The 17488-nt window shown below is 40.4% G+C and overlaps 1 protein-coding gene across 1 annotated transcript in view; it reads right to left on the reverse strand.

Annotated features, from left to right (window-relative positions):
* The window catches only part of COL6A6 (collagen type VI alpha 6 chain), a 166350-nt gene that overhangs the window by 90537 nt on the left and 58325 nt on the right, over positions 1–17488 (reverse strand). Inside the window, exons 8-13 of the mRNA XM_045037620.1 lie at positions 16254–16823; positions 8177–8520; positions 8015–8093; positions 3921–4075; positions 1794–1886; positions 347–400 (exon numbers count right to left, since the gene is read on the reverse strand). Coding sequence (XP_044893555.1) covers positions 347–400; positions 1794–1886; positions 3921–4075; positions 8015–8093; positions 8177–8520; positions 16254–16823 — 1295 coding nt within the window. The remainder of the gene's footprint in view (positions 1–346; positions 401–1793; positions 1887–3920; positions 4076–8014; positions 8094–8176; positions 8521–16253; positions 16824–17488) is intronic.

Consider the following 17488-nt stretch of genomic DNA (forward strand, 5'->3'; position numbering starts at 1 on the left):
AAAAGAGTGGAGGTCCTTGATAAACAATGTGGGGAGTTGGTTTACCTGTGCAAAATGGATCAGGAAGAGGGAAATGGCAGTGATTTGAGTCCCCTGGTGAAGAAAAGAACTTTCGCACTGAGTTCATTGTGCAGCATTGGCAAACAGTCAAAGAGGAGACAGTAGGTTAATAAACCATTATTGACCATCAGAAGCAAAGCCCGATGAGGATTAGGAAAGACCTCAGATTTTGTACATGAATTCTTAGACTCTGACTTTTCTTTTTTTCCCTCTGAATTAACACAAACGATTTCCTATTGTAGATATGTTCTCAGGAATAAATACAGGTGAGAAAACCTTGACTTACAGCAATGCCTTCCTCTCCCAGGTAGCCCTCACTGCCTTTAAAACCTGGGGATCCCTGGAAATAAGGAAAGGAAGAATGCATTAGCACTCCACAGACCAAAAACCAGAGGTAATCAAGCAAAAATCTTTAACTTTAGTTTCACTTTACGGAGAGCTGTAGGGGTTTGGGAAAAAAAATAGTTCTTCCTCCACAACTTAGGCTGTATTTACACACATAAAAATAAATATAGTTTTGGGGTGCCTGGGTGGCTCAGCCAGTTAAGTGACAAACTCTTGATTTTGGCTCAGGTCATGATCTCATGGTTTGTGAGCAGAGAACCTGCTTGGGATCCTCTCTCCCCCCCTCTCTCTGTCCCTTCCCAGCTTGTACGTGCTCTCTCAAATTTAAAAATGTTTTAAGAATGTAGTTTTGAAACAAGCATCCAGATAACTCAAGTGTATGTGCACGTGTGGATCATAATATTGTCCATAACTCTCTCTGGGGTTATATATAGTGCTGGAATTTTTTTCTCAGATGAACATTCAAGTGCACAGAGCTATATTTGCCCTTGACAGACTAGAATTATCCTCTTTTCATTAAAAAAAATCTTTCAGGGTTTATGCTACACATAGAAAAACAGGCCACACACATTTCTTTTCATTCTTTCTGAGCCCTGCTTAAAAAAAATCTGCCATTCTCCTTACATGAAGTTGAAGCATTCAGGAAATAGTCTGAACACTTTATACAGAGACACAAACATGTTGATTTGGGAGTTATAGTGCCATCTATAAATTGTTCACAAATCAAACACACATGTAAAGAAGCAGTATTGAAATTATTAAACACATCCATATTATGTTTGTACATGTTTTCCCATTTCCTAAATCCCCAATCATGTTTTTTTTAGAAGAGTACATACATATTTTTTGGTTAGGAAATACACGAATCTATTGTTGGTTACGGTTTTATAATCGGCATGTTTGTGCATACATCTGTGACATTTCTGGTCTGGTTAAAGCTGACTGCAACATCGCCACATCTTTGGCTAGGCTAGGGTGATCTGACCTCATTTGGTTTTCAGCAGACTATCCCAAATACTCCCTACTTCACTTCTATCACTCTGTAGTCATTAAAAATGGAAATTGAAATAACGCCTATTTTCAGGAGGTTTTCATTATTCAACACAGAGATCGCAGTTGATTTCTCTGTGTCGTTGTCATTGCTGCTGAACACTGGATAAGCAAGGATCTTGGCAGCCATTGCTCCCAACACTTGTATAGAAGGTTCTTTAGAAGACTCCAAGGGAAAGCCACGACTATCTAATTTGACATAGAAGATGAGGAATATCCTAAGTGGTTACCTCACAGGCTCTATCTTGAAGTTAAAAACCATCCTTTATTTCTACCTAAACTCATGTCTTTCAGACATATGACATTCACATATAGTGCACCATAAATCTTAAAATCACCTTTTTGCCCGGTGGTCCAGGATCTCCCATTGTGCCATCCCCTCCAATGCACTTGCAGAATAAACAGCAGCATGTCCTCTCAGCAACATTGACCTTGGCGGAGGGTGGGAAGTACATTACATTTGATGGCACTGCTTCCCAATCACACATACAAGCTTAGCCACATCATTCAGACCTTTACCACCGTTTCAGAAGCCCGTTTGCCATTAAAGTGACCGTGCTCCACAGAGTGCCTGTGACATTCTTTAGCTGCTATCCTTCCTTCTGTGGTCTGCATTCTCCACCACATGAGGACTTCAGAATCAAATCAAATCCTTTCGTGCTCTCAAAATGCTTAGTTTAGCCACGGCCAACTCCGTGCATACTCATTTCCTGTTTCCACCCCATCCCAGCATTGACCATGATGTTGTTGATTACCTCATATAATGTTGCCCCCAATATTTTGTTCGATATGATGAATGCTGTTTGCTCCTTTTCCCCTTTTGTGAAATCTTTGTATGCTTGAGGATTTAGATAGTGTCCAATGTCATATGGCTTGCAATGGAGTCCAGTGGTAAACACTTCCAGAAAAGTTTGTAACAGGATTTCTAACACACCAATTACACACTCAACATTTCCAAAACACTTGCTGAGGGTGGGGGCATGGGGAGAAGATTCCTCTTTATACCCAGGCTGAAAAACCGTATTATAGATTGAAAAATGTCAGTGAATTTTATCCTGAACATTGTTGTCCTTTGAAAAACTGACAGATTCCACTGCATTTTTATAATTAACCCATAAGATTAAATTTTTAGGAAAATTCAGTTCTCAATAAACACCATGCTTGGCCTTAGTAGGGTAGAATCAATCTTTGTGTTGAGAAGTTTCCCATCAAAATTCTAGTGTGATGAACAATGAAAATGTTTTGTTATAACCATTTAGCACTTGTGCTTCTGTATTATTATATAATGTTCCTTTACAGCCATTAGAAAAAATTTCTCCACAGGGGCCTGCGTGGCTCATCTGATTAAGTGCCGGCTCTTGATTTCGGCTCAGGTCATTATCTCAGGGTCGTGGGACCAAGCCCCATGTCGGGGTGCACACTGTCAGTACAGAGCACCAGCTGGGGAGGGGGCAGAGGGAGACAGAGAAAGAATCCCAAGCAGGCTCCACACTTAGTTGTGGAACCCAAGGTGGGGTCAATCCCATGACCCTGAGATCATGACTTGAGTTGAAATCAGGAGTCAGATGCTCAACCAACCTGAGCCACCCAGGTGCCCCTCTATGTTCCTGAAGTGATTATTTTTACATAATTTCTGCACTGAACAAATTGTGTTTAAACATCTATTTGTATGCAAATTCTATGGGTGAGACACAGCAGGAGCTAGCATGTTATTGGAAAGGGTCTTGATGTGACTATAGATTTTATAAATCATCAGTGAATCACAAATTATTAGCCCGTCATTAAGGGGAAAGTAGTGCCATGTAACTCAGTAACCCTTCCCTCTAGTTTGAGTTCATGTACATTTCTGAAAGGGGCATGACTGGAATGCATCTCCCATCGGCACTAGGTTCTAAAAAGAGTTCACAAGGCAAACATCTCAGTGAAGACACTGAAAAAGCTTTTGATCACACACACAGGACAACGTAGGAGGTCTATCATCCCATCACTCGTTCTTCCTCCAACATCGAAGCAGGCTGCTCTTTCTTTGGTTGAACTCCAAGTGCAGTTGACTCTCCTTTACAGGCCACATTGCAGGGAAAACACACATCTTAAACACTAGAATTATACTCACTGTGGTAAGCTGGAACACTTAGGATCCGCAAGGGCTGTGAACACTGGCTGGCTGAGGGAGCAGCGGATTCATCCTCTCACCCAGATTCCCTCTGGCACTTATGTTCAGTGACTACAATTCGGGCGGGACTGTAGGTGCTATTCAGTTTCTTCCTTCTTTTTTGCCTACCACATTAATTCAACTTGCTTTGACAGATCTCTATCACTTTTTTTTCCAAAACACCCTCTTATTTAGGTTGTTCACTAATTCAGAAAAGCTTTTTTCATTCCCAAGTGAAATTCATAAGCATAAATATTAAATCTATATACAAGACACAAAGTTTAAACTCACCAGCCTTTTCTAAGTAACATACCAGTTGCTTTGACAGTCGGCTCCCAAGGTCCCTCATTCCGATAGTGAGCTGGGTCCTATACTCAAACCCTTTCCCGAATTCAATGTAGAGAAGATCAGCCAGGTCACTTGAGTCGCTGGCTCCATCCAGAGCAACAGTTATGAGGGCATTCAGGCCTATCCAACACAGTTTACTCCAGGTGAGGTGGGTTTGGTTATTTTAATCTGTTTGCATATGTACCTAAATTGTTATTTTAGGAAAACAGTTGCAAGAGGAACACTCATTTTGTTGTCAACTTCCCCCAACCACGCAATGTAAAACTGACAAGTGACAAGATTATCATCAGAGAACACAAGGAATTACATTTTCTTAAAACTAGTTAAACTGGAGACAGGGGATATTACAGTAGAACTTCCAGTTCCCTCATGATTTGAAGTGAGATATAGTGATGTAAAAAGGGCCCAGAGAGCATACTAAGATATACAGGAATTCATCTATCTAAAAAGCAAGTGTTCTAAATTTTTGCCATTCAAAGGGGGATCCTTCGACAGCAGGACTTACATCACCTGGGAACTTATCAGAAATACCTAATTTCAAGCCCCATCCCAGACCTATAGAATCCGAATCTGTATTTTAATAAAACCACCACATGATTTGTATGCACATTGAAGTTTGAGAAGCACAGCTATAAAGCCCTCATAAGGAATCAATAATCCAGTTGGAATTATAATAAGAGACTGTTCGACAGTAAAAGACCTCTTGTCAGGCAATTAGAAACAAATGACATATAATCATCCAGAGCTGTAGCTCATAAGCTTTGGAATTTTATAGACCAGACTATTTCAAAGAAAACGTTCAGGGACTGACAGTAGGTTGAATTACTTAGCACAGTATTAATTAATACAAACATGAAATGATAAATATTGACTGATATAACCTTGAAATGGTAATGGTAATAATGCTGGCCATCATTATGGTGGAGGTAACCATAGTAACTACTATGCTCTCATTTATTAATAGTTACTATGTGGCTGGGGGTTGGTTAAGTGCTTTCCATGCATTATCTTATTTTAAGATACAAATACAACTGTATGGGTATGTAGGATTATAGCTGTATTTTACAGACAAGTGAACTGAAGCTTGGAGAAGTTAAATGACTGGCTCAAGTGGTATTTTTAGGTTTCTACCTGGAAAGCCTGATTCCAAAGCCTACAATCAAAGGATATCTTAGTAACAAAAACATACTAACAACATCATCAGAGTAAAGAGCAATCCTAAAATGGAATAAACTTAGCTTTATGAAAACCTGACTCCATTGGACTAAGTTTTCTCATTTCATTATGGATGGGTGAAGAATTCTTTAGATAGGACTTGGAAACCAATGAACTAAAAAAAGGAAATGTTCATGGACCTGGAAGTTCAGAACGCCTTCTAAGTGTAATATGATTCTGAATTATTTTGAATGAGAAGAAGAGAAGAATGAAGAGAACAAAGTTTCAGGGACATACTGGGGAGGTTCAAGTTATAGGAGAGGAAAGCAGAGTGGCTGGCTAAAATGGAAGGAAGAAAGAAACACCAAAGAATAGGGTGACGAACGTGTCCTGATTTGCCTGGACTTCCCTGGTTGTAGCATTGACATCTCTGGCTTGTCTCAAACCAACAAGGCATTAGCCACTCTTCCAGGAATGAGAATGACAAGGAGAAAAAGGATGGTGAAGCCGGCTGGGAAACAGAAGAATGTTGAGTTCATCAACAAAGTTTAATGATCAAGAGAAGGCATGCTAATGGATCTATTTATAAGGGGGGAATTTTTCTTTTAGTTCCAGGAAATATAAAAACTTAAGAGTCATGAGAACCATGGGATTGTTGTTTTGCAGGAAATATGCAAGAACTATTATTTGTAACTGTTTTTCTCAGGATGGAGGACTCCGATTCTGCTCCTTTCAGACTCATCTAATAAGAAGTCAGATGATCTTGGGGCACCTGGGTGGCTCAGTCGGTTAAGCGTCCAACTTCGGCTCAGGTCCTGATCTCATGGTTCATGAGTTCAAACCCCGTATCGGGCTCTGTGTTGACAGCTCAGAGCCTGGAGCCTGCTTCGGACTCTGTGTGTGTCTCGCTCTCTGTGCCCTCCCTAACTCACGCTCTGTCTCTGGCTCTCAAAAATGAACAAACGTTAAAAAAAATTTTGTAGAAAGAAGTCAGATGATCTTAAATACAATTTATAAAAATAATTTCAGGAAGAAAAGATTATAAAACCTGAAAGAATAAAAGAATCCCTGGGAAGACTCTAGAGCACCAGATTTAAAAAATTAAATTCAAACTCCACTCCATATGGATTAGTTATAAAGCCACAGCCACCACTGAGGATTCTTTTCTCTTGGTCTCTTTTTGTATCATGATAATTGCACGGTTTAGAGAGATAGATTGATAGATAGATAGATAGACAGATACCTGGCCTCAAATTAGGGAGGCCTTCCTAGGTTAATAGATCATGGGGCCAAACATCAACTGAAATCATGTATGTTTAAATATAGGAAGCCAGAACTAGAGGTACTCATTACCCATATTGAGAGCCATTTAACACTTTTAAAAAAGCATTATGGCCACCATCCCTTTATCAGTCCCATTCAAAGATTCTGAATTTGGGGGGTATTAAAAATCCAGCTTCTGGAGTTGAAGCTCATTTATTAGTTTTTCTTTGGGAGTTGGGAGAAAGAAGGTTGGTCTTAGAAATCTGGATTTTCCAAGGAAAACTTCATGGAGAAAACTTGATGTATCTTTTCCCCATAAAAGAAGCGCTGGAAAAAAAAAAACAAAACACCAAAAAACCCTAGCCACCCACACTAAGCACTCTAGAGACTTATGCTCAGTCTTCACTAATATCTCCACCTCAGATCATAAAACAAGTCCAAGACTTTTAAGAATAAAAAGAAATCAGCTTTAGCAAATAAAGGGCAAAATAAAAATTACTTTCCAGCTGTAAATTCAGTTAACTTTGTAATTTGTTTAAGATTGAGGAGAGAGAACCAAACGAAAAAGACAAAGTCCACCCAGCTTCTAGCAGCTAACTGGGGAGCAGCCTAAGCAGCTGTCTTAGGCCAGGTTCTCCAGAAGAAGAGCCTGAGATATGGATTTGGATGCATACAATTTATTGAGGAAGCACTCTTAGAAGAACAGGGTGAAAGCAAGATAGGGCAGGGGAAGGAGCGGAGCTCAAAAGTGTTTCAGCTGAAGACTAGCTTCACCCTGATCCCATGGAGAACTCTAGAACATAAATTACACCACAGAACTGGTGCCATTTTGAGGTAAAGGACCAACTCTTTTTACTCTACCTGCAGCCTAGAGGTGGGGTAGGGAGTAACCTTCCAGTGGCTTCCCCTGGCCAACAGCAATTCTTCAAAGGAGAGCCTGTGAGTTTCTAGCAGCCAATAATCACAGCAGCTTGAAGATGGAGGAATCTGCTTGGAAAGGGGGTCTGGGTGGGGCACCAATAGCATGCACTTACAGACAAGTATTTCTATTCTTAGTCAAACCAAAACATGTGGATGCATTTTTCTTCCACTGATCCATACTTTAGTAAAACTGACAATAAGTCAGTCTGGGCACAGGTTCCCAAAATGAAAAGCCCAGCACCAGTGCTTGAAAAACTCATAAGCACCATGGTTGGTCCCTCTGTGGTCTGAAGGAAGGAACTAATTAGGAAGCTCCAAAACACGAGTAGACTTGTCCAACAATGCACGCAATTCTGAAAACTTTACCAGTCTCAGAAGAAAATAATCCAACTCTCCTATTCCTTGGTCAAGAAGAAATACACTGTTCACTTCTGCAGACACCAAGGGAGACAGGAACACTCTCCAGGAAAGCTCAGGAAGAAGAAACACAGCGATACAAGAGAAAGGGTATGACTTTGTATTCAGTGCTGTTTCACTCGCATAGAGTATGAAGGAAAAAGTAGACGCCAAATGTTTTGAGAGCTCATTTGTTCCCCCAAATGCGTATTGGTTGGCAAATTTAGGGTTAGTTGAGTGCTTGAGAACGTAAGAGCCAGAATTAAGTTCTGAGGTTATTAAGTCATTAAACACTCCTTTCCCACCTCTCCCTATGTTCAATACCTTCTTTTCTCAGTTCATCAGATTTTTGTTCCAGCTTTTCAATGTCATCATCCAATCCGTCTGAAAATAAGAGAACCACCTAGGAAAGTATTCAAAAAGAAAAATGAGTAAAAAGGATGCCATTGAAATCGCAGATTGACAAATAAAATAAAATCAGGTTACCTTTCCTCGAGCAGCTGATTTATTCTGAAACGCATCCCACAGAGAATTCAAGAGGTTTGTGTTGAGAAGAGATGGTCCTTTAACTGTTATATCCTTCAAGCTGTTCAGTATGTTTTCACTATAGATCTCAAACTTGGGGGAATATTTTTCCATGGCATTGGTCACTTGAAAAGCCACACTAACCTGAGTCTCTGTGCCCACCTCACAGCTTACCCCATTGAGGGAGCTGATGGCACGTAAGAGGTCTTGAAGGTAGGTTTGTATCCAAGGCTGACCTTCGAGCAAAGTCTGCCCATTCTCATGAGTTGAGATGTCAAATCCGACCACAACATCCACAAAACAATCTAGGGTTCAAGGGAAAAGTATATCTTATTAGATCCACAAATACCTTTGTTTGGCTTGGATGCCGTGTCTGAATCAAGGTACTTGAAATTCTTATTTCTATTCCAGTTATAAAGTTGGAAAACAAGGAACAGCATGAGCGAATACAGGAAGAGGCTTAGAATCACTCATGAACAACCTGTACAAGGAGAGAATTTTTTTTTAACTGGTATAAAATCTAGAGGATTTTGTAACAAAGTTCTGAAAGACTTCATTTGTGGCCACTGAAAAAGCCATGCAAAATCATCTAAATATCTAAAATTATAGTGGTGGGGCGCCTGGGTGGCGCAGTCGGTTAAGCGTCCGACTTCAGCCAGGTCACGATCTCGCGGTCCGTGGGTTCGAGCCCTGCATCGGGCTCTGGGCTGATGGCTCAGAGCCTGAAGCCTGCTTCCGATTCTGTGTCTCCCTCTCTCTCTGCCCCTTCCCCGTTCAGGCTCTGTCTCTCTCTGTCTCAAAAATAAATAAACGTTAAAAAAAAAAATTAAAAAAAAATAAAATTATAGTGGAAATGGTAATAGTCTACAATAGGAAATCCATATCATACTACTTACCAATTAAGGTCGTTCAACAAATTTTAACTAGAAGGGAATACAAAAATTTGAATAGTCATTTAGAAAAAATAAATCATGATTTGTCTAAAGTGAGGACTATGATGATTTCTCTAAAAACAATCTTTGATTCTTCGTTTTGTCTTCTTTAAAAAATTTTTTTTAATGTTTATTTATTTTTGAGAGAGAGACACACAGAGAGAGACAGAGACAGAGAACCAGCAGGGGAGGAGCAGAGAGAGAGGGAGACACAGAATCTGAAGCAGGCTCCAGGGTCCGAGCTGTCAGCACAGAGCCCGACATGGGGCTCGAACTCACAAGCCGTGAGATCATGACCTGAGCTGAAGCTGGACGCTCAACCGACTGAGCCACCCAGGCGCCCCATCTTCTTTTTGTCTTCTAACATCCACTCAGAAAGGAAAAAGTAAAAAAGAAAAACTCCAAGAGATCCTTTGGGATCTTGCTTAGTTTATGCCAAAGACGGTGTTGCCTTCAGAGCTCAGGCAGTCAGGAAGCTAAAACCTTTGCCATTCCGGGATTCGAGAAATACTTAGAGTTTTCCATTTAGAGTGCTTTGCTCTTATCCCTACTAAGGCCAGGGACATGTAAGCATTGGAGAAACTAGAAGGCACTTCATAATTTAAACTAAGCCTCCGAAAGGGAGTATAATCAGAGAAGGATAAAGTCGTAGGACATATGCATTCTTCTTTCTAGAACTTCAGCTTTCCAAAACTTCAACTTTTTCCAGCAAATTCAGCTGGATACAAATACAGCAAATTTTACCAGTTTTCTTGGCTAAAAAAAGAACAAAAAAAAAATAGGGAGGGAAAGTTTATTTTTAATTTGCTTTGTTAGAAAAGGAGTTTTTCGGGTATCTGTTGTGCGGACAAATGCCCACCTACACTACCTCTAGACACACTGGTCAATTGTACATTTGCAAGTATTTGAAATCAAAATGTCATTTTCAAGTTTTAAAATAAGGGTCAGTAAACTTGATTCATTTTTATCCCACTCCCTTGTGCCCTTATTCATGTTTAATGAAAAAAGATTTGGGTGAGGGAAAAATAAAAGCCTTATTTGGTCATCAATTTTCACCATCACATTTGAGGTAAATCGCTGTTATCAAAAAAAATCTGAAAGGTGGGTTTTCTTTAGTTTTTATTTATTGATTACTTTGCCATATATACTTATTGGAAAATCTGTTCTGCAATATTTAGAAAAGGAGATAAAGAGAAAGAAACTAGCCAAAAGCATCAGAATATGTCCTTTCCAAAATCCCTGTTGAATCGATATCCTTTCATTTCTATCTTGAGATTGCAAGTTTCACTCTTGGATGAACACTGTTTTAACCCCTCAACAGAAAACCATTCAGTAACCCAAACAGATCATAGCCTTCAAGGAAAACAGTTTCTTGTGAAAAAACAAACATTGGCAGCAATGCCAAAATGTCATTGAATGATCCTGGGAACTGTCCCCTCTAAAAATTAAGTGTTTTAACTTTTGGTCTAGATTACTGGAAGTACAAACTCTAGTAAAATAAGTTCCTTGTATTTAACTAATTCAAATTGACAAATGATTCCATAATAATGTGATCAATGGAATGGAATTTGAGAAACAAGCCCAGAGTTGGCAACTATATGTCTGAATACAATTAGAGTAGACCTACTCATCAAGTGGGCTCTCATGGAAGGAAGGGCCTTACCAAGTCTACAGAGACATTGGCCCTCCAATCAGGAGCCCTTCAGAGCTAACAAGAGGCAGGAATTGTTTTTGGAAAAGAGAAAAAAGGAAGGGTTAATTTAGGATAGGAGGAAGGGATCTTGAAAAGTGGCAATAAACGCAGGGCAAATCAGGAAGGGAGTCCACAGGGCTGGCTGTGGAGGGAGATAACAAGGAGAAGCAAAACTCTTGTTTTGAGCACCCTCACAAACCAGGGTGGAAGCCTGGAAGGGGGAGGTCGTTAAGTGGGAAGGCTCAACGGTTACTCTCAGTCACGGACTAGTCACAACTCTGTTACTGTTAAATAACTTCTGGCAAATCTCTCAACCTTTTCAGGCATTAATTTTCTTGTTTATAAAAATCAGATTATACATTCCAAAATAAAAATACAAAAGAACAGAAGAGAGGTAAAACAGGTAGTCTTAACAGTTTTCCTGCCAGACCTAAAAACTCATTTTAATTATCTGATTTATAAAGAGAGTCCATAATTGGAGTTGATGGAAGATTCTTAGTATTAATAAATACTGTTAGGAAGGTAGGACATATCAGTAAGATTAGAAAACAATTCCTAAATATTTTAAAGGGGAAAGTTGGGCTATTGGCAGTTGTTGGTTGGGATAAGAGAGAAATTTGTTCGGGGCCTTTGAAAGAAGGGGTATTTTAGATGAAAAAAGAATCATCTAGAAAATAGTGTAAGAGACCCGGTTCATATATTTCTCAGACTCACTACCTCTCCCCTACCCAATCCAGGACTTGGACATTTGTCCAATGGATAGTCTCAGCTTCCATCATCATCTGGTGTCCCAACAGTGTATGACCGAGGGCAAGTCTTTGGCATGGCCTTCATCCTCAGTGCAGGAGGGCCATGATAACTCTGGTTCCCATGTCCACCTCAGCTGAACTCACAGGAACTCTGGCTCCTTCCACCACTTACCGCCACATATATAATTCACTGTGGGTCCTGTGTCTGGTTTCCCTGAAAGACTGGATAACACAACATAGTAGCGTGGGAGAATTAACTCTCCTTGAGAGTAACTCTGATCAATGAAAGGCAGTAGTTGAGGGGAAACTGGCAGATAGATCCTCTTCTCTATTCCCCCTGATGGACCCATCTATGTGGTTGTTCCATACAGCTTCTTTGGTGATATTCTGCATGACTAATGCACCAATTATGGTTTCTCAAGAAGCTGCAGCAAGCTTAGGAACATACCATCTTGTATTTACTTTTTGTCCTTTCCTACATCACTTCCCTTACACTCATTCTTGCTTCCCCGGGACTGTACTCCCAAAGTAGTAGCACATAAAGGATTAGCATATAAACTTTGCTTTGAGCTCCATTTTCTACAGAACGCAATTAAGACATAGACCTAAAGAGATTCTAGTCAAGGAAAGTTGCAAATGATCATCTATTTTTGTCCTTACATTTCTCACATTCCTTGAATCAAATCATCATATTAATCAGACTAACCTCTTGTTTAACTCTTTTTGATTAATCTATCCATGATGATGCAAACGATAAGAGGTACCATTGATTCTTTTGCTACCCTCATCACGGCTCCATGAAAAAGGGAGCATTTCCATGTCCCGAACACTGCCTGATATCTCCTCTAGATGGTCAGAATAAGCAGGCTCAAAGAAAAATCGGGAAAATAAGCATGAGTAAAGGTAAGAAAACAGACTTTGGAGTTCAGTTGCTTACGGGAATTTGTCGTATACTGAGACATAAAATTTGAATGTAAATCTGAACCACTGCAAAAATATTAATGTTCCCAAACTAAGGAACTCTTGGTAAATGGTACTTCTGTGAACTGACCCCATGATTCCATGTATTTGTATTTATCAGATCATTTCAAGATACCCTCTGCAATACTCTCTGCTAGTTACTAATATTCTGTGCATATATGGCATGTACTTCCCATTCATGATCTCACTTATCCTTATGAAACAGCATACGCTGAAACTCCTCTAATATTCACTTTACTGTGACTTACAGCAGCTTGTCCAGGGTCTCCCAGTTATTACCATGGATCTCACACTTGGGATTCAGATCCAGGTTTGTCTGGGGTTCATACACTGAACTACCTTAATCTTGTTTTACCACTTCCTGGGTGGTTAGTGTTGATAGGTTATGCAGGTTACAAGTTCTTCTACTAGAAGTAGAAGTGATATTTTCACAGCAAGTGGTTTCCTTAGGGGGCAGCAGCTTGTGGGAACACTTTCAGGACACACACCATGTCTTAAGTTCAGCTATTAATTGGCGAAGCACAACACTTAGACACCAGTCCTGTATAATGTCAGCATCAGATAACCTAGACAACTATAGCAAGAAGACAGCTTAATTTACCAACAACAGAAAAAGGGTTGGAGTCAGACAGAACTACGTTTCAACATCTGTTGTCTGTTACTTCCTGTATGATCTGGGCCAGGTTATCAATATTCCTTTAAACCCTAGTTTCCTCATTATAAACGGGAAGAAAAACACAAACCACTCAGTTTTGAGAGAATTTAATCAGATAATGCATTTAAAATGCTTAGAGCGCCATGCTCAACCCTTCATGGATGCTCAAGAAACACTGATTCCTGGGGTGCCTGGGTGGCTCAGTCGGTTAAGCGGCTGATTTCGGCTCATGCCATGATCTCACGGTTTGTGGGTTTGAGCCCCGTATCGGGCTTTGTGTTGGCTCAGAGCCTGGAGCCTGCTTTGGATTCTGTGCCTCCCTCTCTCTCTGCCCCTCCCTAGCTTGTTCTCTGTCTCTCTCTCTCTGTCTCTCTGTCTCTCTCTCTCTCTCTCTCAAGAATAAACAAACATTAAAAACAAAAAAAAGCAACACTGATTCTTAGTCACTTCTCTCCTATCTCTATGCAGCTGCCTGTCCTTTCACACACTGAATCGTATACACAATCAGAGAAAGAGGATTTAACTTCACAAATGAGAGAAAAAAGGATCGGGACTTCTCCAAAGTTATGTGTATTTTAAATAAGAAGCAAAGCTAGGTGTTTAGGCTCTAAGCCTGATTTGCTTTGAGTCATACCAAACTATTATCTGATCTCCTTGACTCGGGCTTTATAGTTTAAGAAGAGCTGGTATTCTCTAGTATATTTTCACATGCTTTTGGGGTTTTATCAGTGTTCATCCCAGGCTCACCAGTCCTTGGTCTGCAGCTTGGCTACAAAGGCTTCACATTCTTGCTTGCTGCAGTAATGACTTCAAGTTTATCTTCATATAGAGTACTTTTATTTATTTTTACATTCATGACTATTTCCTTTACAGATAATTTAGTGACTACTTGGGAGTGTATACTCCTGGTTTTCACTTTCACCGTGGTTTTCTTTCACTTTCTCAAGTAGAGACTAGATGGTTGCAAGATAATTTTCTGCCTAATAATTGCAAATGGGTATTTCATCTCAAACAGGAAATTAATGTGGAAGGTCTGGCTGAGGTCACCAGACATTCCAAAGTATGGGGATATCATGCAGAATTTATGAAGACAGTAGCCCCTAATCAATTATGCGACTCTTAACCTTTAGCCTACACACTGGGTCTTATAAAAGGTTTGAGCTTAGAGCTTAAGAGAACATTTTGGGGGAGAGAACTGTTGATGTGCTGTGAGGTCTCTCACTACATGTACACGTACACACACATAGAAGGAAAGGAGGTAACTTCCTCTTTAAGCCAGGTAAGAGGAGCTTTAAGAGAGAGCTAGAAATTCTAAAGAATGAGTCACAGGATGGCACACTGATCTCTCTGCAAAGGAGGGGTGACCACACCGAGGGACCTTAACTTCCAGTGTTTACTGGGGCAATGGATATGTTATTGTTTCCCATGGAGCGGACATGGCCACATGTGAGGAGTTGTTGTGGACCCCTCTGATGTCCTGTCCAAGAAGGCTAACTGGAAGGCCAAAGAGATGACAGAATAAAGCTAGAAGGATCACTAGATGCCCAGAGGCTGAGGAAGGCATAAGGCAACTCTGGAATTGAGACATGCTTACCTTTTTTAAGGGAACTATGGTTGAGAGATCCCCTGAGAAATGTGCTTTGGTTGGGGGAGAGATGGTAGAGGTCAAGAAGGGAAGTCTTTGAAGGACCCATGAATGGTCCTTTGAAGGACCCAGATTTACATGGTCACAGAAAACCAATTCTTGGCAAGCATCATCAATCAAGAACTTTTCTGTATTTCTTTAGCTCTTCTTCCTTCCCTAACCCATTCTGGAGAGGTCAGAAACCATGGCTAGCAACAAGAGAACAGGGTCTGGAAGAGGTGGGTAGAAGTAATAGGTGGGCAACAGTAGGTAAATTGCCATGCGTGGCCTCCTCTGTTGTGGTGGGAGAGCAGCCTATGGGAGGCTGGGAAAGAGGAGTAACCTTAAATCAAGTTTTTAGTTTTAGTGGTTACCTTTTGATGGACATATTAATCACTGAGAAAAGGTTCACGTATTTCCTGAAAGTGACTAGGGGCAAGGAAAGAGCTGGCCCCCATGAATAAATTTAATGGATCAGTGGTAGACAAAAATGAAGTGACTTTGCTCTGAATAAGCATGACACCTGGGACGTAATTATAAAGTTTAAATGCGCATTTTCTCATTTAATCTTGACAATGATCTTTTGAACTAGGTGCTGCTATCGTTCACATTCTACAGATGAGAAAATTGAACTTAGACAAGTTAAGCAACCTGTCCAAGAAAAAAAATGGCCATTTGAGCAGGGATTTGTAGCCAGGGTGCCTGTCTCCAGAGCTGTCTCTTAGCAACCATATAGCTTTCCTCTTCTTGGTGAAAATCTAGAGTTGATGTTTACCATAGGTAGTTACACAGAATCACAGCCAACCCGTTGGGCACTTCTATAAAGATAGAAAAAAATCATCCCTCTTTCAAGACCTTTTTTTCCATCTGTTGGGAAAATGTCAAAGTGGACTAATTTTTAAGAAGATATTTACTAACTTCTGCAGTAAAACGTTTCATAATAAAGATATAAATCTTCAAGGCTGTTCATTCTCTATATACCTGTACCAGAGCACCTGGCAGCCCGAAGGCCCTATTGCCAGGCCACAAAAACCTGTAGAATAGTTTACTTCTTTGAGACAGTCTCCAACCTCTGAAACCAATGAGACTGTAAACAATGGCCTTTCCCTCACACCTTCTGAAGCGACTGCATTCTCATTCACAAAGGCATGCACTCGCAGGATATGGGAGAGAAAAAAAAAAAAAAGACAAAGGCTCTCATATGTCCTGTTTTGCAGTCCACGAGTCACAAAAAAAAAAAAAAAAAAAAAAAAAAATTCATGACGACGGTGAAAAGTTCAATCTGAAATCCAGAGGCACAAATCTGAATTCTCCTACCAGCCCCAGGGGATGTAAACAGAGCTTGAGGAAAATGTCAGCAAAGACAGGGAAGGAAGAAATATGAAGCACACAGTAAATACTTACTGCTCTCACCCCCCGAGGTACAGATGTTGCGAACTATCCTTTTCTTGACCTTTGTCAGTTCGTCAAAGTTATGAACTGTCAGTTTTTTATCTGCAGTCCCAGTGATCTGAATGAGCTGTTGGTCATCCACATCCCCAATGCCCACAGAGTAAATGTCAATACCTTTGTGTCGCAGGTCTTCAGCGGCCTGAGCCACCTCATCTTGGGACTGGCCATCTGTGAGGACCAGCAACACTTGTGGGGTACCTGCATTTATCCGGCTGCCCATGTCTGGCCGGAAGTAATGCCCCACCTGCCGGAGTGCGGCACCGATGTGTGTGTACCCAAAGATCTGTTGGATGTTTTCAATCTTAAGCGATATCTCTGTTTTGCCTATGAAAGTTCCTAGTGGAAATTCCGGCCGATAGGTATGGCTGAACTGGGCAGCTCCTATGCGTACTCTGTTGACACTGACATCAAAGTCTTGAACAACAGATGCCAAGAATTCCTTCATCTTCCTGAAGTCATCTGGGTGAATGCTATTTGAGCCATCCATGAGGAAAACAAGATCTACTTTTTCAATTTCACAATCTACAAAGAAGAGGAAAGGAAATAACAACAACAAAAATCAGGCTGTTATTTTTTCTTGAACCTGGCAAGGTTATGTGTTCATTGCTATATAGAAATGATATTTCCGAAGACGGTTTCTTATCTTATCATATGCCATTTGGTGGTCAGATTAATTGAGAGGAAATAAAAACACTCAGTTCATCCTTTTATGCCTTTCTTGGGTATTCCATTTGGTCTTAATGCCATTTTCTTTTCGGAGATGCCAGAGAATTGGGGGGGGGGGGCACAGAAAATTCATTCTTACTTGCAATCTAGCCTTAACCCTTCCAGAAAACCCAGTGATAGTGGTAGCACAACAAGAAAAAACAAAATAGTACACATCCATTTAGAGACTCAAACAAAAAGACAGATGGTCTGTATTATTGACCTGGCCTCCCTGGCTTGTTAAGCCAATCAATACTTTTCTGGTTATTACTAGGGCAAACTGAGGTTTTAAAATCATGCCTTCCAGTCTATATCTTGTCTGTATTCTTCTTTTTCAGCCCCTTTTCGGGTCCATATAGGCAAGAGCATCTACTTGAGGAAAAACATTTTTGAACAATGCAACACAGTTTAGAGATGCTTCCTTTGTGTTAATACAACAAATACAAAAAGAATATGAAAGACCACTGCCAACGAATGAGTTA

The sequence above is a fragment of the Felis catus genome, chromosome C2 (assembly GCF_018350175.1).
Source record: "Felis catus isolate Fca126 chromosome C2, F.catus_Fca126_mat1.0, whole genome shotgun sequence".
NCBI classification, from domain to species: Eukaryota; Metazoa; Chordata; class Mammalia; order Carnivora; family Felidae; genus Felis; species Felis catus.